The following is a 23,608-nucleotide window of genomic DNA, read 5'->3' on the forward strand; positions in this document are numbered from 1 at the left end:
TTTTATAGGTCCGTCTCTTCCGCGCTTACTTACGAATAGATCCCCTTCAGGTGGGCCAGAAACAGGTTGGGGTTTTACGTGTTCTATTATTCACGTTAATTCCACCTCTGACAGCTCGTCCCACTTAATGGGGTACTCCGCGTAGAAATTAATGACCCTCTCCTCGTCCATTCGATTATCCGTGTAAATGTCGTTCTCACCAGAATCGAAAGGAAGCGCGCTCCCAGTCACTTATCTACGTTGCCCATGTGCCAAAGTAACGCAATATACGCAATGAAAGAAGTATTGAGGAATTGAAGAGACCAACCTTTACTGATACGTACGTTACTGATATAAACTGGAGTCGAAACTTGAACGTGTCGTTACGATTCTGTTTACAACAAAACGACGTTCTCTGATCTTCCATTTCTTTTTTTTTTTTTTCTTTTTTATTTTTTTAGTTTTTTCTTGACAATTTTTTCATTCGTCCACCGTGTAAATTGTCAGAAACTTAGATCTTCGCGGATTTCGGGTTAAGGTGGGGCACTCTGTGACGTGATGTGCAATATATTGCCGGTGTAATTTGGCCAAGGCGGATGAAATTAATATTCCGAACCGATCGTCGCAAATTTGACAGTCAATTGGAGCAAGGCGAGGGTGTTGCTCTAATCTTCTCGTTATCTCTAATTTTATGGATTAATAAGCTTGTAGCAGAGTGAAAAATTCATGAAACAACATGATAAGGGGAAACTGATCGTTATATTTAATGAATCATAACTCACTGAATTTTCAATACTTGGAGATGAAAATTGACTAAGCGACTCTCAAGACACAGATAATTGAAAAAAATTAAATACAGAAATACTCTGCGCGTTGAAAAAAAAACAATATTTATTTGAATGAGTGAAGTGGAATTTTCGGAAAATGAATTAACTAACGATTTCTGCGATATTTCATTATTTATCTTGTCTGAATCAAAAAGCCATTTTTTCATGTTTTCTTTTCAAGCTCACATAAGTTCAGTCTATAAGCACAAGCTTCGATAAAATTTTCAAGGTTTTGTACAAATTTTTAATGTCATTTAGTGAATAGGTTTATTATTCGAGTATGAAGCATTAATTGATATGCAAGGACTGTAATGTTTATTGCTGCACTTAATTCAGCAATGCCAGATCAATGATTAACAGGATGGTTTTTTTTTTTTTTTTGCCAAGCATCGTCACTATTGGTAGAATCATCTCGTACCCAATGATGTCGGTTAACTGAAGCAGGATAATTAGAGAAAAAACATAAATGAAGATTGTGAAAAATTAACGATCAATTGCGTGCTGACCTAATTGTAGGTAAGCCAGAATAAGGTAATTATCCACCCTCATTGCTGTGTTATTGCTCATTCACTTGATTTCACTTTCCTTTTCATCACGTGAAACTTCTTTCGATTGACACCTTACGAAACTGAGCCCGCAATTAAGATAGGCGTATTAATTGAGAGGTCGATAAAATGTGTAATTAAAAGAAATAAACAAAGTAGGAATAAGATTGTATTTTGCAATCAACGGGGAAAAATTCTAATGACCAAGTGTATAAAACGAAATAAAAAATAAATTACATCGGTGTTTTGTGACTTTCTTACTTTTCAACGACAAATTTGTATACGTGTATTTTATTTTCAACTTATTACACAACGTATGCGAAGTTAAACGTAATTAGGCGGTTCGTAATCTTTCTGACAAATGATTCCCGTATACGAATAATCGTCCCTATTTTATGGGCATACCGAGTGATTCGTTGTTAAAATTCGTTACGATGACTGAAGTATTTCTACCGGCTAGACTATGCGTGACATTTGAAATAAAGAACGCCGTGATCGTTAAAAGTAATTTTCATTTTGCGATAGGTAAGCAAACACAAACGCTTCTAAAAGAATTTCTTTATAGGCTGATTATAGCCTTATATGAATATTAATCACAACCAGCGCTCAATGCTATAAAAGTTCCGATAAGTGGCGGAATTTTTCCCCCTTCGTACCGTGTTTCTCCACCCGAAGGTTTCGAATCATTGTCAGTCGAGTGCCAATTTCTTCAGCAAGCTTCTCGAGCCGTTTTCGAACACTCTACGTATCGGCTCACTGATGAGGTTCTGCCGGTTCTGTTTTAACTCTGGTACAACGATTCGGTAATTATACTGTGTAAATTGCAATTCAGATAAACAAGAACATTCCAAATTCATCTTAATTTCGATTATTGCTATAATTGGACATCCGTAATCAGCAAAAGCAATTCTTGTAGGTTCGAAGCCTTCGACTTTCGATTAGTCGGATGATTCTCAAAATGTGAGGATCTTGCTGTCCTTAAGCATGGTTTTTATGTGATAGGTAAAGTTATACATAATATAGGAAGACATCAATCTGCGGCTGTATCAAATTCGGTTTAGAAATTAGAACTGATTATTTTTGTACTATCCAAATATGAAATCTTACATCGAGAGAAATTTTCATTTATCGTTACGGTACAGTCTTTAATTATTTTCATTTTTCACCGTGACCGTGAAACGAAGATGAAATTTTTTCCTGTAAATAGAAAATCTGGTAAGCGTTACTCTTCTTTTCAACTATTCCTGTTTGTTCTATTTTTTCTTGTGACTATTACAATAATTTGATAATGGTACGGTAATAAATTTACGTTACGTCAGTGAAACTCGAAAGTTTTTCGTTTTGCTCGAAATTTAAACTCATAATAAAGCTTCACACAATAAACGTGTTTATTCAAAATTATTCAAAATAATGTCAAAATGTACTGCGGTAAAACAACGGTAATTAACATGTTATTCAAAAACTTGATGCTATAGAAATTGAGATCCGAAAAGTTACCAGCTAATTATGCCAATAATCTGCAATATCAATTAAATAGCCCATAAGAATTCTGAAAAAAGAAACGCAATTATTTTTATACGACGAATATTGAGATTAAAAAACTTCATCCACCGCGACAAATTTTTAATTAGCGCACCTTGTTTTGAATTCAATTTTCATTTATTTGCTGATTAAAAATTTTTCGTTTCAAATCTACCGTATCTTTTGACATTTTTTTCCTTGCTTTGGCTAAAATTTTGTTTATCTGCATTTCAAATCCAAACAACAGTTGAAATAAAGTCGTCAACATGCAGCTGAGAGAATTTGTGAAAAATAATTTTGACAGGACAGAATATGTCCGATAAATTTTTTTCTACGATTAAGCCGAGTCGCCGAGTAACGTGTCGTTTGAATTTGCAAATGCGTTTGCAATCAATAATTCTGAATAATTTATCATTCGGCTATAAACTTTGAGGCAGCTGCCGATTACATCATTTCAAATTAAGCTGAGGGCTGTTATTTGAATGTCAACGAAGCGTCATGTCTTTTTGCAAACCGGTTGAGCTGTATCGGTAACGATGTGTAGAAATGATCGTAACATTGCCAGCGAAACTAATAAAATTACAAGTTTTAGTTTCCAGTCAAGCGACACTGAATGAAAATTCACAATATTAAAATAAAGATAGACATTATACAAATTTCGTCGACCTAACGTTACGTAACGCTGGGCACGAACGATGAATTACACCTTTTGACATTTATCGATACTTGGATGTTTATTTATGAAGGAATCCTGCTCGATGATTCATTAGACTAACAGAACTCAGAGAATAATATTTAAACGAACATAAGATATCGATTTGCGATACAAATTCCTGCCACTAAACATCTTAGCTTCTATACTAATCTCAAGTGATTTCGTTCTCTCCTTCCAGTCATGATCCAGTCGAAATAGTCATGAAGTACAGATTTTTGGGTATTTTTTGTACAAACACACACCGTACTTGACGGTGAAAATTTTTCTTTTTTTTTAACGAATATGCATATGGCACGTATTATATTGTTTTATAAAATTGTCAACGCCTTCTATCACCCGCTTATTAGCATTCCTGTATCTCAGCGTATGGGATGAATATTTATAGAGAAACGATAAAGATGATTGAATAAAATTCAACTGAAAATAACACCTTCTTTCGTAGGCAAGAAATGGTGAATTCATTAGACTCCGGAGTACGACTTGCAAGAAAAATTAGCAATTAAGATGCGAATATTTTATCTTCCAACGAATTTTGGGACTGTTATACTAAATCTGTATTCAGTTTTTCTTTTTTTCCTATTCAATTATTGCTTCAATTCCGGTTTTTTTTCTTCTCATTTGTTGTTGGGATCGGTTGTGTTGAGAGGTTTGTCCGTTCTCAAAATCTTACTTCTCAACGCGTACATTGCGGACTGTCAGAAGCTTTTTCGTCGCGATCTTATAACCTTGTATTCTAGGTTCAATTGAAGGTCTTTCAACGAATCAGAATCCTTTGATATCTCTGAGCGGCATATTATGATGCATTACTCTCTGAATATGAATCGGTGGAATTTCGCCGACATCATTGAATGGTCGCTGGTTTTCAGTTATAAATATATCAGTGAAAAAGTCAGTACCCTTTAAACAAAAACACGAAAATAGAGTAATCGTTGATAAGAGTAAAATTTATTTCGACGTGTATATTCTCCACCAATCGTCGTTCGAATTTTTTTCTTGTCGCTTTTTTACTCAATTTTTTGACACCCACATTCGGAGGAATTATTTGGTTACCCAACTTGCGATTTTGTTATTATAATATATGTTTAGTGAAACTGGATTTTGGCTCACATGTGATTCGATACGTTGTTTTTTTTTTTTTTTTTCTTATTGTGTCGAAAATTTCCGCTCATCGCACATCCGGACGTGAAGAATAAATTTTTGGCAACATATTATTTAAAACCGCGAGTTTTTACCTTCATTTCTTTTTTATCTAGACCTTTTCTTTTGACGGTTTATATAATCCATGTTAAAATTAAACTAAATGAGAATGAATTGTAGGCTTCTTTTCCAACTGGACTGCTTTGTCTGTCTCTGTCTTGGACGGTTTTCATAATTTGCTAAAATCGCAGTGGAACTTACGATCATAAAAAAATATGTATTCCACAATGTTGTACATTTATTATATTGATTAACTTCAAAAGCATTGGAATTTCGAGAGATATAAGCTTACTATTAAACAGTCACGAAGAATGTATCATAAAATTATGATTTGTGCTATTGCATATAAAAATTTTATTCCTGTATTTATCGCTCTGGAAAAGTATTACGAAATTAATTCGAGTCTTGCACTAATTTCACAGCTTGTGTTCATTTGACATTCAAACCTCGAAATTACAGATCATGTTTGGTAGCTACAACCAATTGTTAATTATAAATTTGACTATTAACACAGAATAGTCGAAGACACAGCTATGCTGATATGAAAAACAAGTTCGAATCATTCGTAAACTTAATTTCGAAGTATCGCTTTGTTAAGAAATTTAACGAGGTCGCAAATAATTCCATTCAAATTAGATTTTAATTAAAAAAAAAAAAAAAAAACCAATCAACGATTGAGACGACATAATTTCTTGCGGTCGGAAATAAATTGAGTTTCAGTCATCTTTTTAACGCCAATGCAAATAAAACACACGATCATCGATTTAATATACGGTTAATATTTATATAATGTACCACTCTTCACAGTTACATACACAGCTGTATTATACGAAATTGTTTAACGTTTCGATAATTCTGAAAATTCGGTATCAGCACTGATTTCAGTTACAAAATATATATCCAAGGATTGGAGGGTAAAAGTGGTTCAATTAATCAATACACGGACCATAGAAATGTATCTACATAGAATTTTTAAATGATCGATTAAAATCACGGTATACAATATTTATAGTGACAAAATTACAATGTTTTATTTTTTTTTTTTTTTCACTTATCGTACGATAATTATTATACACTTGTCATTATATATCAGTTTGTGTAACACCGTCGCAATCATCCACGGCAAAACCGACACCATTCGATCAACTGGGGCTTTTCAGAGGCGTCCTTATCTACCAAATGACGCTGCATTCGCACTCGCACCAGAAAAGCCATTAATCGAATACGCCGAAGCTGAGGAAAATCCACCACCCCCCCAATATGGTTGAGGGTTGTAGCCATAGCCACCATAACTAGGGACTGCGTAGTAGCCTATGTTACCATAGCGATGTTTATTCCAATGAGTCGGATCCGGAGATCGCTTAACCCTTTCGAAGACTGAAAATGAAACGAAATAAATTTATGAAAATCGAAGAAGAATTTAAAAGAGTAAAAAACGAAGCACAAAATTAAGTTTAAAAACATTCGATTACAGCTAAGATATTAATTTTTCTTCTTTCGTTAACCAATCGAGTTAATTCGTCGATTTCGAGAAAAAAGATATTCTCATCGTCCGTGAAAACTAATTGTAGAAATTCTTCGACATTCTACCGTTTCGTTTTTGAGAACGTGGAAATTTACAGAAACTATTTTCAATCCGCAAGTATTGGTGTTATTAAATTCTACATCATAATTACGAATTGGATGCAAAAATTTGTTTGACCACGAAACTTACACGGTGTCAGTTTTTTGCTCGTGAATTATTTTGAGAGTGATTTTTACGGTTTCAAGTTTCAATAGAAAGGAAAGTTTGGGAAAAAATGTTCGTGGTTATGTACGGAATGATTTTCTGCACATAATCGGGTAATTGAAAACCAAGAAATTGTGACAGTGAATTTAGAACGTGTTGCGAAGCTTGGCAGGATAAAGTGAAGGTCAAATTTGTCTCTAAAAATATTGGCAAATAAAAAATAATTAATAATAAGATTCTGAATTTCACGCACCGGACAAATCGTGCATTATTACTAGGTATTCTTCTTTACGTTACAGACCTTCACTGCCTAAGGCTCAATATTTTCAATACTTGATTTTATTATACCAAATAATTTCCGATTTTATTTATTTATTTTTCTTTTGTGTTTAGCACTAAAATCTATATTTTTACAAATATATAATTTAAAAAAAAACTACGCAAACCAATACTTAATAGTTGGAAATTGCTTTAAAACAGTTGAATACACAACAAACTGTATTTTCTTAAAGTCGGACTTTACTAAATTCAAATTAACTGTAGAGGACGAGGTTGAACAAATTCGAAAAATGCCAGGATTAAATTTGAAATCACAGACCACAAACACTCTTGATAGCTCAATTTCACAAAATTTCAAAACTTTTTGGAACTCCAGTCCATGGCAACAGACTTTCCATCTTACAGAGCAATCGACATTTGTCATAATTAAAAAAATAAGATATCCCAAAAATTCTGTGGTTAAGGGAAAGCTATTTAGTACTTCTTTACCGACCGAATAAAATGTCACATATTTTGACTATTATCAAAGCCTACACAGCACTGATGCAAAAATGTCGCAATAAGTGCAATTCTACATCCAATACCGAACAAAAATATCCAAAAACTTTTTGGTTTCAAGCTAGAATAACGGCAATAAATTATAATTCAACACTGAGAATACATTTCTTGGCATTATTGTTGTTTAAAAAGGAAAACTTTTCTTAGTATTTGTATTCCGCATTGCATCTAAAATTCCGCTGACTTTGGTTATTCCCCATCAGAGGTGTTCTTACAGCATAATCAAAACAAGTGACATTTAACTCGGTCGGTAAAGATTGACTACAGCGTCTTCTTAATATCGAAAATGTTGACAGTATCGTACGTTCTACGATCAGATTTTACCGTGAATGAATTAGTTGCTTATTAGAAGTCAATAATGTGCAGAAAATTGGTCTCGCGTATGCAAAAGTAACCGCAACCGTAGAAAATATTGATTCGTCCACTTTGCTAATCGACTTTACACTTCGGTGGTTATTTGCTCGTAAATTACTGGCTGACTATGCGAATAAAAAAATATGTTGATATAATTACCTCGGGGCATGGCAGCGGCCATTGTTACAATCACTAACACCAATACAAGAAACAGCGTGTGCCTCGCCATGTTTGTAAAGTGAGGCGTAGATGCAGAAAGAGGAAGAGATCTACCTGGACGAAAGTGAACCGAAGACTGCCGGGTTCATTTTCGGATCTCCACTTTTATACCAACTGAAACCTGAATTGAGATGCCAAAATATTTTCGCTCGTCGTGACTTCATTCTCTGACTGGTTAGTGCAATTTTTCGCATACTTTCTGAACTCGTATACAGACGTATTAACGGTCACGGAAGGTCCGGCTAATTTTCAGGGGTCGTAACTTAACGCCTGAGAACCACTGGTAAGAATTTTAGTACGAATTGACCCTTTGAATGAAAATTGAGAAGACGAAGAACAAACGTCTGAAAATCTCCAATGCAATATTATTTGTACCAATTATGGTCAGCAAGAATGAAACAACGACACTATTACGTGATAGAAATGATGCCGAGCAATTTCTAACAAAATCTAAGATATTAACTAATTCGAAAAACGTTTTATAATCGATACATTCAAGATAGTTTAATCCGTTTTTTTTTTTTTAATTATTTTTTTTTTTAGTTAACAAGACTCTGGTGATAACCATATTTGTATTAATTTTTTTACGGTATCTCCGAAAGTCTCTGTGGTGAACAAAATAAGCATAAAAACATTGAGATCGGATCAAGTGCATCAGAGTTCAAATATTTTCAACGTTCTGATCGTAAAACCTGTTCTTCAATTCTTGATGTGTTAGGTTATGTTATATGAAATTGCTTGAATTTGTTTTTACTACATAATAGGGAAATTGGTTCATTCTAGTTCACCATCATTGGCGAAAATAATATCGAAGGAGATTTTTCACCTCTTTTCCTAATCTTTAACTCACAATCAGATGGTCACTGTCTCTTATTTCTTGAATTTCGGAGACGTTTCTTACGTCTAATCGCCAGTCCAAAGCTGTGATTAAAATTTAATCGCATTGGATTTTTTATCGCTAAATTTTTGTGGATTCGATGTGGATTTCTCGGAATTTCAAGCGTCAATTTTGTACAGACTAATAAATACAATTTTCGGTAGATCGGATCAGTGATGTAGAAATAAAATTCGTGTCCTGATCTCGTTTTCTTTGTACTTCGGTCAGTCATGAATGAAATCTCAAAACTATAGGAATAACTTTTAAATGATTGCAAACTATTAGTATCGATGATGTCTTAATTAATTCCATACCCAAACGTTCTCTTCAGCAAACTTGATTTTTTTTTTTGAGTAAACAACATTTTCTCGATCTGGCTGAATAAATTTTAATTCGTTTGAACGGTGCGCAAACCGAGACGATTTCGAGGATGATCTCAACCCGAATTCTTTCTTCGATTTATAAAAATGCGCTTCGATGTAATTATCGGAATTTTTTAGTCGTGTGCTCCAGACTTGCAGCGTCGATACAATTTAGATTCGTTCTTATTGCAATATACACCGCAGTGATGAAATTTTCTCACTCCTAAATAACTGATGCATGTATCGTTCCGGAATCGGCGTCAAAAACGCAATTTCGAATTCCGTTTGCATCGTCATCGTTTTTAATTTTTTCATACATACAGCGAGAGCTGAATCAAATATGACATTTTATACACTGAGAAAAATTTCATTTGTTACAGTAACTAGAAAAATTCAGTAAAACAATTATCGTTAAAAAAACTATTTGAATATTGTTGGAATTACTAAAAACGAGGTACGCGTAACCATTTTGCGCTATCGTCGATCTTTTTTTGGTAATTGCAAAGCAAATTCAGTTTGTGAGGCTTACTCTACTTTTTTAGTCAAATAAGGCTTTAACGTCAATTTATTGTTGCACAAGCATTAAATTTTCGCAACAGTTACAAGAAAATATAGTAACAGTGATCGTAATGAGAAAGAATAGTAACGGATACTAGACTTTCCGGTAACAGCTACAAAACTAATTTTCATTTTCTACCTAGAACTGTATTTTTCGATTTTGATAAAAAATGAAAATACTCAAGGACCGAACGTTAACCGGAACTAAAAATTTTTCTCAGTGTATGCGTACATAATTCCCCAGGATAAAAAATTATTTATCCGTTATATGCAACACCATAACGATCGTCGAATATTAAATTCCGTGTAAATACGTGCATCAGAAATGCCTTTTTGCATTAAAACATTAATTAAGCCTGTTTTTCCGCCGACTCGCTGAGGTCTTATACGCGTAGGCTGTAGGACTTATGATAAATTTTCCACAACCGGATATCCATTAGGTATAAATACACGTGTAAAATACGATACCTGGGCATTGAATTCTCTTATTTATTTTGCGCCGCAAACGATCGTAACGAATCCGGAATGTTTTTTATCCACTAATTTTCCCATCCATTCCACCGCCTTCGATCCTCTCTCTGCTTCTTTAATTCTCTTGTCCTCTTTTTCACCTCGGGAATCACCCGTAACGCTTGATCACCTCTCACCATCACCCATTCATATGGGATACACTTCTGTTTATTACCAGTCGTACACATAATTCTCAATCAGATTTACCGTTATCAAAATCTGCGGTATCGTCTGACGTACTTTTCTTACTACGTCTCATTATTTTTACGATATTTTAATTGACAATAATAATAACAATAATAATAGCGGTAATATTATTTTTACTCCCATCATCATCATCCACGCTTTTAACAGACGGGACATTGAAAAAACAAATTATTTGCACCGCGATTCCCAGACTCGAGAATATATTGATTCCGCTGACATGTTTTCTGTTTACTAGTTGCAAAGAGCCTGTAAATTTTTTGCTCAAATTGACCTCGTGTAATCGGATAGTCGCTGTGATTGCAGAAAGTTACTTGCCGGTGGTGGAAACATTTGGCTTTTCTAACAAGCCGACAAATTCTTTTTTATTGGTGTTTCGAGAAACGATAGAATCTACTAGATTTCGAACAATTTTTTAAGCAATCTCAAATCAATTAATTCAGATGCACCGATGTCTAAGGTTTTATTAATAATTCCAGTATTCTCTATTTCTGTGTTTTGAGGATGGGATGAGGATCAAGACTCGGAAGGGTAAATATTTCGAAATTTCAAGCATGTGAAAATAAAAATAACGAAAAACAAGATTTCTAGCAATTCATCTTTCGTTATTTTATTTTCGCATGTTTGAAATTTCTATACATCGGTCATTCGAAATATTGAATATTGACCTTCGTAGCTAACGGATATAATAATTTGACAATTGCTCAATATACGTGGCAATCTCGCAATAAAACTAATGAAAAATATCGATATCTTCCCAACCAACCTCTCTAAGTGAATGGCCGTCTCGGAATGATTAACGTTTGTAAAAAAAAAATCAAGGTTAAGAGAGTGGAAGAGTGTTACAAGGTATAACAGCTCCGCATAGATCGAATGTCTCCATCGACATATAAACACAATATACGTGTATGTAAACGTATATTTTAAGTATATTTATTTTCCATATTTTTCTGTGACCAGACAAACGTCATCGCTTTACACAGATTAAATTTCAATTTTTTGTGTATTTATTTATTACGTAAACTTTAATTTCACGTACATGCGTAAAAAGGAATCGAATTATTTGTGTATTATATAAATACATGACAATATTTTCTCTGTGACACGATTTTCGGCCACCTCGTATCTGCCTAAAAAGTTGTCGTATGGAAGTTGCCAAAACTGGAATTTCAGAAGTTCTTCGTGTCTTTCTTCACGTTCGCGGATCGAGTTGTAGAAAAAATGTCTATGCATGTATGCGTGTGTGTGTGTGTGTGTGTGCGTATATACTTGGCTTTAACATTGACATTTCAGACTCTTGTTCGGACAGGTTGAGATTTATTCCTCCGCAACAGGTGTGCGCCTCGCCTTCTTCCTGAAATAAGAAGGAGAAACCTTCGTTAAACGTGACTTATATCACCCGTGAGGCTTGGAGAATTTTTTTCTCAAGTCATTAGAATGAAAGGTCCGATCGAAATAAACGGACGAAAACAAATTAGCGAATAAATGTTTTACAATGTGTTCACATTACTCGAAGTAAAGAACCACATAGAATTATTTGATGCTTCGGAAAGATGACTTAATTGAACATTATTTTTTAATCATTTGTATGCGAATTTTTCCTGAGGTTGGATAAATTTATTAATTGTGAAACATGAGCTACTTAGCTAGAAAACAGGAACAAATCAATTCCTTATTCATTGAGTTATAATCAAGGAATTAAGCTGTTACCGGAAAGTCTAGTAACCGTTACTATTCTTTCTCACTACGATCACTGTTGCTATATTTTCTTGTAATTGTTGCGAAAATTTAATGCTTGTGCAACGATAGATTGACGTTAAAGCCTTATTTGACTAAAAAAGTAGAGTAAACCCCGGAAACTGATTTTGCGTTGCTATTAGCAAAAAAGGATCGACGATAGCGCAAAATGGTTACGCGTACCTCGTTTCTCGTAATTCCAACAATATTCAGACAGTTTTTTTAACGATACCTGTCTTCCCGAATTTTTATAGTCATCATAAGAAATGAAATTTTTCTCAGTGTCAAAATATAAAAAAAAAGTGTATAGTAAACGAAACGAAAACATAGAATTTTCACAATTCTAGGACTGTGCTTGCCACATTGTTATTTATTCTTACGATTCCGTACTTTGGCTTTCCATACTTTGACCCTTCTACATTTCCGCAAATTCCATAAAACAGATCTTCACATCTTTGAAGTTTCGATGCTTCGACCCTCCTGTCGTAATCAAAATCCTCCTACATTTTCACCCCTAATTGTCTTTCGTCTCAACTCACCCGTTCGGAGCTCCGCCGTAAGCTGTAGCAATGGAACTAGCAACGCCGCTTTTCCCGGTTGAGTAGCTGTTGGCGATAGCAGTGACGACGCCAGGAAGCGAACCCGAGGATCCAGCGCGCCTGGATATTCCAGGGAAGCTGAACATCATGGGGAAGAAGTTGTTCAGGTTGGGAACGTAGCCGCCCTGTCGTCGGTTTCCGGTGACCGGCCAGGATGGCGCGACGGATTCGTCGTCCTCGAAGTCGTCCTCGTCATCCTCGTCAGCTTCCGGAACGATCGGTCGCTTTTTCCCCTTCTTTACCGACGGACGCTGCGCCAACACCGTCGGACCCTCGGGAGCTGGTGGCTGACCCGCTTCTTCCGGTGCTGCAGAATCCTCCGGAGCTTCGACGCCCGCTTCTCCTTCCTCCACGTCGTTTGGCAGAGGCTCTGGATTCGCAATTGGCGTCTCGGGCTGGTCCTGGAAGGAGAATTTTGTGGCTCAATTTTGATGGTAACAATTGAATTTGGGTATAACTTTTCCGGTATTTACTTTTTTACACGGATTAATGAGTTGTGTTCAAAGTTTGGAAAACCGTTGTATCGGCAAACTGCGTTAAAATCTAAAAAACCGCACGTTTCTACGTTAGACGTTGATCGTCTTTCCAATTATCGCAATAGTCGCAAGGAAACTTAAAGACATAATTGCGCATGCGCCAAGTTTTTCATCTGCTTAGACAAGCTGGTCACCTCTGTCCGGTTCGGCCAACTTGGCGCGAAATTTTAACTAGCGCAAACATTTCGAGGTTATGTTGAATTGAAGCTGATCCGTCGGTTTTAACTATTTCAAATTCTCGATGCAACGTAACCTGAAGATGTCAAATTGTATCGAAGATTTTCGAACGAGTCGTGATATCATTCTATCTGACACTCCAGTGGGATAAAAAAGAAAAAGTCGAAAAGGAGAAGGAGAAACAATTTTTTTTTTTTCCAAAACTCATCATTCCCCCAAGAACGTACAACTATTTTTATGGTTTCTTTTGTGTTTTTAATTTTCATGGCAAGGAGATTTCTGCTTTACCTTGCAACTAGTACTGAAAGTAGTAGTTCCGAGGTGACCGCCAGACGCCGCATCATTCTCGCCAGTGAATACTGACGGTTTCTATAAAACAGTTAATCAATCAGTTTGCCGTGGTGATGGAGTGATTTTTTTAAAATATCGTTGTATTCACGCCATTTGGTGAAATCAGAAAGCCCACTTCTATGCTTATGCATCAAGAGCCATTATCGACGTTAAAATAATAATTGCATACTCTGGGTGCGTTCCGAAATTAATTGCCAGCGCTGTAAGCCATCTTTTATCTCTTTTGCACTGCCGATTTTGCGAGCAGCTCTGCCACTATCCTAGGGAATTTTTATCGCTGGCGAAGTTAGTTTCCGAACGTACCCAACGAACCATATCTAATCATCCTTTGACCAGCTTTGTGTAGAATATTTAATTCACCCACCAGTTATCCTTGGCCGTGAATGACAGGGATATAAAATCTCGCTTACGAATAGCAAAACATCGTTAAAATCTCTCCGAGAATCCCGTTAACATTCTGTTTTTGTTTTTATTCTTGATTTGCATGAAAACGATAAAAATTCATATTCCAAATAAGACTACAAGAAAGAAACCGCATTTAATGAAATCGATACGATTTATGAGTCTCCCGGAGTTTCAATAAACTGTTTTTCTCTTTTTCACAATAACCTTCAATCGGGAATTTACAAAACGATAGAAATTTAGCCAGTCTTCGGCAAAAATGTAACAAAAATAGCCACGCGTACCTGGGGAGAAAATCCGGCATCGGGTTGTTCCTGAACTTGTTGATCATCGTCAGGGAATCCAAGATTCGGATTTCCAGCTTCCGGTGCGGCTTCAGCCTGGGCGCTGGATAACTCGGGTTCGTCGATCGGTTCCGGTCCGTTTTTCAAGCCAGTCGGTGGAATTCCGCCGAGATAAGCTCCTCCACTGACTGAATTCCCTTGGGCAAATACCCCCGTGGCTTGATCGCCGTCTTCGGATCTTCTCGCCGGTCTGTAATATCCTGTGAACATCATGGCACGTTGCGGAACCACGGGTCTTAACGGGGCCCGTTTTTCCCTCAGGAACAGAACCGGGTTTCCGTAGGCGTCGAGCATCACGGACACTGAAAAGCGTATCGTTTCAATGGCGGTTTAAATATCGCTGGAATTACAAGAAAACGTAGTTCTCGATAAAACTTTTCCTGGGTATTGGAACATTTTTTTCACTCAAATAATACCCTGACATCAGTTTATTCCTGCGCCGACATCAAATCATTGCAACAGTTGAAGAAAAATATAGTAAGAGTGATCGTAATCAAAAAGAATAGCAACTTGCACTGGATTTTTTGACTAGTAATAATTTTTTGGTAGAGTGAAAAAAATTTTAAAACTGTATTGTAACGATAATTAGAAATTTCTATCGGTGTTAATATTGCTGAATCTAGGCTTTCACGGGGAGGGGGGAGTGAAAATCGGTATTGCGGTGTAGCGACTAATTTAGACAGAGACGGTGAAAAGAGGAGGACTAAAACTGCGAATGGCTATTCATTCGGCCAGTTTGAGAACGTTGAACCCGAGGCCGTTAAGTAATAGTTTCATTTGATCAATGAAGTGATCACGCTGAATATTCAACCTTTACAATTTCACGGTCAATACCGATACTTTATTTTACTATATAGTCTTATAATTATCTGCCTTTCTACTGTACTAAAATATTACTAAACGAGCTGCCGTTGAGAGGAAATAATTTATTGAAAGTAGACCAGAAAATGACGGAAGACGAATTTGCCGATCTCTGTTTACGTAGGATGGAGGTTAATTAGATCTGATTTCTGAAACCAACGATGCGTTCGATCATTAAGCTGAAACCCGTAATAAACCTCAGAGTCAAACAAATATCGTACAGAATACCTGATTTTTTTAAATTGTTTTCACTGAGTAATTTATCCAATTAAATATCCTACAGGTCAACAACATTCGTTTGCTATAGGTTTAATTTTTGAAAATGGGTGGTAACATAACATTACGATTATACTGGAAAATATCAGCAAATCGATTAATATTATCGGCGCGATGAATTTATTTGAGAATATCAAAAAAACAGCGGATAAGGAAGAAAACTGGCGGTACGTAATCAGTGAGAAAATGTTTTCGGAAATCGACAAGTAAATAGGTGCAAAATCAGAAAAAAAATATCTAATCGATAAACGGTAAAAAGCAATTAAAAAAAAAAAAAAAAAAAACCCATAACCATCCGGCGAACAACAATTGCGAATAAACTCGTGAAAAATCTGTAAGAAAAAACACCGAGGAACAAATTAGCGCAAAACGGTATGTAAAAACTGTTTAAAAAAACTCCAAAAAAATAATTCTATTCCAGCCTGTCGGACAGTTATGTACGGTGGATTCTATACTCACGAGGTTCTGCCGGAATGACTCGAGCTGTGGATATCGTTGCGGAAATCGCAACCGTAGCTAGTGCCAGTGTCAAGTACGAAGTCATGGCTAAAGATCCTGTTGAGACTGCGATCGAATGCGACGTATCCGGTATTAAATTTTCTTGTCAAAAATCGATTGTTTTGAAACACCGTGGATGATCGTCGTGGGTTCGATACCCGAATTAACGAAACGTTTGTCCGTAATCTGCTTGAAAATTCTTCAGACTCGATGTACAAGGTACACTACTCGAGGTATACTTGCGTGGCTGGTGCAAATGGTTTGTCATTCGTGTCTTCGTCTCTCTGCAATTCCTTTTATACCATGGCTGTACAGTATTTGCGGGATGTTCAACCCCCTCCAAAGAACATCTCGGTTCTGTCACACCGCGTTGCGTTACTCTGGCACGCATGGACACGCGTCCCTACGTGATCATCATCGCAAGTCTCTCGCAGGAGTTGAATCTAATGAATTAATTGTGAATTCATCAAAATTTAGGCCTCCTCCTTCTCCTCGGATTCCTCGATACCGCGATCCTCGACTCTAACATCGATGCTGGGATTTCACCCCCTCATTTTCAATTTCGGAAGACGCGACGCGGCGCTTCTTATTCGCGAAGCAAAAAAGTCACCCCTTGGTTCTCCGCTCTCTCGATTCCCAGTCAGGTTACGTCCGTTCCATTTGTCGGGAATACCAAAACGCACTTCGCTCCTCTCTTTCCTTACCTCCGTCCTTTTTTCGCCGGGCGCAAAAATTACCTCCAGAATGAATTTGCTAACGGCGATGAAAGATAGTTATGCAGAATAACCCCGTGTGCCGTGCACCTATCCATCTTCTTATTTTCTTTACCTACCCGCGGCATGAGTCACATATATTACACCGAACGCACGATGAATCGCGTAATGCCATCGACCGCTGTTGAATTCGTTTACCCGTCTCGGCTGAAACGATTTTACTCTAAAAGTCGGCTCTGTCATCCCAATATTAATCCTCAAAATTATCGCCTAAAAGTTTAAGCGATGCGAGACCGTCGGAACGAGGAAATGGAAAGCAAAGTGAGCATTTTCATCAAACTTCATTCTGTCATCCCGGCGGTTCGTTCATTCATCGTTCTGACTGTCAGACTCTGAATCTGTCAGTCGATCGAGGATGGATCATGAGTGATCCAAGGTACAGAGGCACACGGGGCGAAGGCGGATCTTCGACGTAAGTCTGTCGACTTAAAATTCCTGACATGATGTTACCGGCCACCGCCACTGGACTCCTTCTGACTTTTGATTATGGGACTTGAGGATCACACAAAGTTGTCACTGTGTGTTGCAGTCGCTCAGGAGAAACCGATCCAGACACACGATCGCATCGATCATTACAGCTCGCGAAGACGGCACGGGATGTATTATATGGGGTACACGGTGTATAACGTAATAGATCGCTACGGACGATTCTTCTCAAATCTCGAGGTTCCCGATTTGACAATTTTTACTTTGGGCCTTGCACCGTTATGGGACTTGTACCGAAAATCCACATCGATGCGCGTCCCGCGTTATTTTTTCAAATTTTCATAATCGCTCCAAGTTTTCCTGCCGCACTTCCACATGCAGAAGGAAAAATGTTTCTTGAATTTACCAAATGTGGCCAAAGAAATGTTTTGTTTATACAAATGAACGTGGTTTTACTTGATAACACAAATTGTTTTTATCGCCGGGTTTTTTTTTTTTTTCGAATCAAATGATATTTATTTTTATCGAAAAAACATTTCTTTTGCAATATTTTACCGCCATACATGAAATTATTTTTTTTACATTCCTTACGAATAAAAGATTGAAAGAATGTAGATTGAAAATTTATGAAATTTTGAAAGATTCGCTATTTTTCAGTAAAAATATCAACGGTTTGTTCAACGTTCCAACGGGTGCCGATAAATCTAGGATATCATATATCCAAAGAATTTGTTTTTTACGCTTATTGGAACATTCGTACACACATTCGAAAAATTATTGTTTCCTGATCAGATTTTGTAATAAAATGTGCAAAAAATTTCAACATATTACGAATCAACCGTAACTCGAAGCCATTAAAAATATTTGAAGCATAATTATGCAGCCAGTAACTGCGTTGATAGTGTAAATAATCGTATATATGATGTTTTCTACGTAAAACAAAAAAAAAAGAAATTAGGATTAATACACTAAAACTTGGCAATATTTGCTAACCATAAATCTGGACTAATTAGAATTTTCTCTGATGATGATCAAATGACCGTTTCCAGATGACTTTGATAACGTTTAACCGGTCAGACGGGTCAGTTTAAAAATCTGCAAGAACAACGGAAAGTAGACAAAATTTGATGTATATTCGTATATTGTTGAGTTGAAAGGAAGTCGTTGGGAATGAAACTGAAATGGTTGCGAAGTTTGAAAAGGATCGCCCGTACACAGCATGAAAATTTAGTTTCTTATAGGCCGGAAGTTGTGGCGTCACTCAATAAACGAATGTCAATGAATACGAGGATCGCATCCTTTGATCATCGTTATACGGGCGTATGACGATGTGTGATAATCGATTATGCATTCCGAACAATGTGCAATATTATTATTATTTTTTTTTATTTGTTTCTTTTTGTCCCTGGAAGCCTTAAATTTGATGCCAACGTCCTGCCTGGTGCACGCAGAGTTTAAACGGATTGAAAGCGTTGCATAAGACACGCTGTAAAATTTTTTTTCTTTATATTTTCTAGAAAATAAAAATTTGAAACAAGAAAAAAAATGTGTTACAAGTAACTATTTATTATGATTATAGTTGATCGTCAATACTACGTTTTTTTACCATTGCTTCATCATTGAATTATCGCAACAATTGCAAGATGAAGAAAAATTCAGTAAAACAGGTATCGTTAAAAAAAACTGTTCGGATGTTGTTGGAATTAGGAAAAACGAGGTACGCCCAACAATTTTGCGCTATCGTCGATCCTTTTTTGCTAATTGCAACGCAAAATCAGTTTTTGAGGTTTACTCTACTTTTTTAGTCAAACAGGGCTTTAACGTCAATTTATTCTTGCACAAGCATTAAATTTTCGCAACAGTTGCAAGAAAATATATCAACAGTGATCGTAATGAGAAAGAACAGTAACGGATACTAGACTTTCCGGTAACAGCTAGAAAACTAATTTTCATTTTCTACCTGGAACTATATTTTTCGATTGCGGTAAAAAATGAAAATAGTCAAGGACTGAGCGTTAACCGGAAATAAAAATTTCTCTCAGTGTACTGAAAACGCGGCGTCTTACGGTTATCGAAATAAATGACAATAGTCAAGGGCCTTTGTGTAGTATTGACGACTATCAGAAATATCTCTCGGTCTATGTGAATCATGAAAGATAGAAACATTACCAAAATATATCGCATGATTCATAGAATTTGCATTTCACCCCATTATCGGCAATTTGTATTTCGTACTGCCGCGCCATTTTGTCTGAGGATGAGATAATACTTGAATTACATTATGTAGCAAGTTGCCAATCTACACGCGAACTCTTTGTTTCAGCTAGCCCATCTTATTATATTATAGCTCCGTCTAGCTTCTCTGGCCTCGATATTTCGCTCCCACCAATTTAGTATTCGAGATCTAACTCTCGCCCAGGCTGATTGCGGGCTCGCAAAAAAGTTTTCTTGCCTCTCTCATACATTTGTCTACGTGATGCACCGAAACGTGCCGCCAAAATATAACGGGTGATTATTTTTGCCTACTGAATTTCAACGGGGAAAAAAATCTGTGCTGTAAGAATAAATTAATGTAAGATTTATTCTTGGTTTTTTTTTTTTTTTTTTTTTAATTTTTTATCTGCTTCCTATGTTTCTACTGGAAAATATGATAGTTTGTGCATTACGAATGACCAAAACTAATCGATTTTTGGTCGTTCAATCCAATAATTGAGTATCAGTTATTTATATCATTTTCTTACTTATTAAGTAACTATTCGATGTAATAAGGGAAAGATACATGAATATTTACACCTGAAATTGAAAAATAATTTGAATGAAACTGAAAATTATCAAAAAACTTTTCCGTTGTCAAGACTACGTAGTGAAATTTACGAAATTTTGGTTTCAAATTTCACCGTTTAAAAAAAAAAAAAATACGAAATAATCTACCGATCGATTAATTTTTACCGATTCAATCGCGTCGTGTTCGATTATTTTTTAGGACTCATTGAATCGATGCATCGATTTTTTTTTTCTAGCTTAGTGAGCATCACTAACGTGCGCGTTAACTTTTCGTCGTTTTCCATTCTTTCCGTACAATAAAAAACCGCCGTGAGATTTTCCATTATTCTTGTAAAACCATTGTCTCCGAATCGCCGTAACACGTTTTGCATATGACGTATAAGGAATTCCATGTGACGTTGAAAAAAACCTCGAACAACTTCCTTCGCGGCAAAAGCGTGCGATGAATTCTCAGCCTAAGGGAACGAAAAAAAAACAACACGAATAAGAAACGGCAGAGGAAATGATCGCAAAGTAAATTCTCAACTGAAACGTTGAAAGATTATTATCTCACAGTAATGCGCAACATGCGTCAAAAGAAAATTGCCAACTACGTCAATAAAACTCTTGGTGCGGGATTGAAACTGATCGCGCAGTTTACGAAGAATAAATTTAAACGAAGAGGAGAAGTGAGAACAAAAAACAGAACGGGATTCGCAATAATCGCTGTACGACGAACGAATCTATAATTTCTACGAGTGGTGAGATAAAATCAAAAATTGGCATCTCGATCGCCGATTTAATAGCCTCCGGGTTTCCCGCCCCCGGAAGTGTTGATTCTCTCTCTCTCTATCTCTCTCTCGCTCCTTCTCTCGCCATATCTCACGATGATATTAAAGTCGAAAAACGATGCCCCTGCAATGATACGTAGTATAACGAATGGCCCGGTCAGAGAAGAATACCAATGGACCCAAAGCGTCGGGGAAGAGGCAAAGAAAAAAAAACAGTGCGATTCAAATTCAGCGCGGTTTTTGCAACCACGTGCGATGGGGCACGGCAGCTAGCGCAGGGTCAGCCGATGGCATGGAACATAAATTGAATAGCAATTCGAATTTATATACTCAACTCCGCAGCGATTGCTTTGTGTGAGTATGTAATACTGCAGCGTCTTATTTATCCCAACATTAATACGCCCGTCCAATTATACCTCTTTGGCTCATGCGAATTGACGATAATTCACAAATGAAATGTTTTTTTAACGTTGAATTTTTTCGCCCTCGCCTTTACGGTGGTAAACTGTTGATGAAAGATTAGATTCATTCGAAGTGTCCATTAATCATCTATCCGATTGAAACGATTCGTTGCAAGACCTACGATTAATCAATTGAACTGTTGTACAGTGAAAAAAAATTCTAGTTTGCGATCACTGAACAGTCTTGAACTGTTACTAATTGTATTACATGTTTTTTCCTAATTGAAAGAATACTTACGTTAATTTTGCGATTATTAAAAACAAACCGAAGTCTTTTTTATTGCATGAAGAACGATCGATGAGTAGATTGAATCAAAAAGGTGATCGGTCTTAGTCGAATAAATTGCTTCAAATGTTAGATTTATTCGATTTCACTCTACGATGGTTCATTTTATTGAAAAGATAATTTTCTATAAATTCATTTAAACAGTTTTGCTCAACATCGTCTGATATTTAATTTTACCAAATGCACCGGTATTGATTATCATCAACACGAAATGGAAACGTTGAATTGACAGCTGAAAGAACATCGATCTCAATGAATTTGTAGAAAGTAATGATCTTTAAAAACGATCTGAATCGATGCATCGATATTATACATAATCTAAGCTTTTGTTTATAATTCGAGTATTTTCTACCTTTGTATTTTTAAAGAGATCTTGAATATCAGATAGTTTGCGAATGTGATAATCTGACAAACACTCAACCTACGTCCATTTCGTAATAAAATTAGTAAAAATTATCGATTTTTTGCAAACCAATCTTCCATATCACTTGATCAAAAAATCGTATCAAACGCTCAATCTATAAATAATGACTTCAACCCATCGATCGATTGCTCTCATCTATTCAAATTCGTGTAATTATGTAAAAGTTACACCTGCTACTCGCGCTTTTCGTAATTATACTCCAGCCATAATGGTTCGCTAAAAACAACTTGACCCCATTACCTAATGGCGAAGCGAACAGCAAGTATCGAAACTTAATAGCCATTAACTCGAGCACGTAAACGAGGTTAACTAAGGCCATTATCGAACTTTTTCATGAGCGGTGGTAATCCTTATTAGTCACAACTTGCCAGAATTAATCAACGCACTTTGCACTTCGCTGTCTCACACTGTTCGATTTTTCGTCATCATTTCTTCATTCGTAATTCACAGGAATCAAAACGGCGCGAGTCAAATCTACTTTTCAAATTCAAATTAAAACTGCGATCAAGTCACCGATTTTTTTTCACCGTACAAGGTCCAAAATCTTTCAGAATTTTCTCAAAATATAATACAAGGTTATGGGGTTTGAAGCTTTGGACAAAAAAATTTTTAAAACAGATTAAGAATACAAAATTTAAAAAACAACACTTATTTTACTTTAAATCATATTGCCATCATCATCGATGCGCAATCGGATCTTCGAATAAGTTTTCCGTAGGTATTATATCATGAATCAACTCGCAGAATTTCGTCAACCGTTTAAATTATTTCTTTTTGGCTTCTGAATGGTGGAGTTTTTTTCTTTTATTTTACATCTTTATTTTCAAAATATTCATGGCTCTGCGATACAATGCAGCAGTCTGAATGCAGTTTTGTGGATGCAGAAACCGTAGCCAGATACACAATCGTTTATGTCCGAGACGGTCACCTGTCTTATTTTATGTCTTTTCTGGAAAAAGTGGCACTAAATCTCTCTCGAATCTACAGTGACTACTGATCGATCGGTAGTCAGTGGTTTTAACGTAGAATATACGTGGTAGGGAAAGTTGAGCTTTCGAGAGATTGAGAAAAGATATTTCAGGGTGGTCACACACCTGAAAAACCTGGAAGACCTGGAAATGTCAGAGTATTTTTAATTTGGTCGTAGAAAAAACCGTGAATGTCAGTTTTCTATCTTGGAAACTAGAAATCATATTTTGAGGTAACGATTTTACTTTTTTTTCACTGAGAAAACAAATGAGCATAAGCTGACTTTTTTGTACATTGTATTTATCTTCAATTCGAATTGAATTTGAACCGAATACAGAGTTAATTTTTAATTTGGTAATAAAAAAAAACCGAAAATGTCAGTTTTCTTTCTTGGGAATTGGACATAATTTTTGAGGTAGAAATTTGACTTTTTTTTCGCCGAGAAAACAAATTGGAATAAGCTGACGTTTTTGTACATTGTATTTTTCTTCAATTCGAAT

At 36.1% G+C, this 23,608-nt stretch overlaps 1 protein-coding gene across 2 annotated transcripts; it reads right to left on the reverse strand.

Annotated features, from left to right (window-relative positions):
• Window positions 1-5,789: 5,789 nt before the first annotated feature.
• LOC107223707 lies at window positions 5,790-16,499 on the reverse strand. Of its 2 annotated transcripts, XM_015663486.2 has the most exons (7): window positions 16,177-16,499; window positions 14,521-14,882; window positions 13,772-13,852; window positions 12,711-13,171; window positions 10,189-11,788; window positions 7,864-8,044; window positions 5,790-6,161 (listed from the first exon to the last, which is right to left on the reverse strand). In XM_015663486.2, exons 1-5 carry the CDS (start codon window positions 16,259-16,261, stop codon window positions 11,752-11,754), a joined length of 1,026 nt encoding a protein of 341 aa, XP_015518972.1. In that variant the 5' UTR covers window positions 16,262-16,499; the 3' UTR covers window positions 5,790-6,161; window positions 7,864-8,044; window positions 10,189-11,751. The 2 variants fall into 2 exon arrangements, with proteins under 2 accessions (XP_015518972.1, XP_015518973.1); XM_015663487.2 differs by lacking the exon at window positions 13,772-13,852 and having other exon boundaries at window positions 16,177-16,498.
• Window positions 16,500-23,608: the final 7,109 nt, after the last annotated feature.

The sequence above is a fragment of the Neodiprion lecontei genome, chromosome 2 (assembly GCF_021901455.1).
Source record: "Neodiprion lecontei isolate iyNeoLeco1 chromosome 2, iyNeoLeco1.1, whole genome shotgun sequence".
NCBI classification, from domain to species: domain Eukaryota; kingdom Metazoa; phylum Arthropoda; class Insecta; order Hymenoptera; family Diprionidae; genus Neodiprion; species Neodiprion lecontei.

Coding starts and splice junctions, on each gene's coding strand:
- LOC107223707 (XM_015663486.2), bottom strand. CDS start 16,261: ATGACTTCGTACTTGACACTGGCACTAGCTACGGTTGCGATTTCCGCA. Junction 13,172..13,771: donor CTTTCAGTACTAGTTGCAAG/GTAAAGCAGAAA, acceptor TTCTCCTTCCAG/GACCAGCCCGAGACGCCAAT. Junction 11,789..12,710: donor TACGGCGGAGCTCCGAACGG/GTGAGTTGAGAC, acceptor TTCTTATTTCAG/GAAGAAGGCGAGGCGCACAC.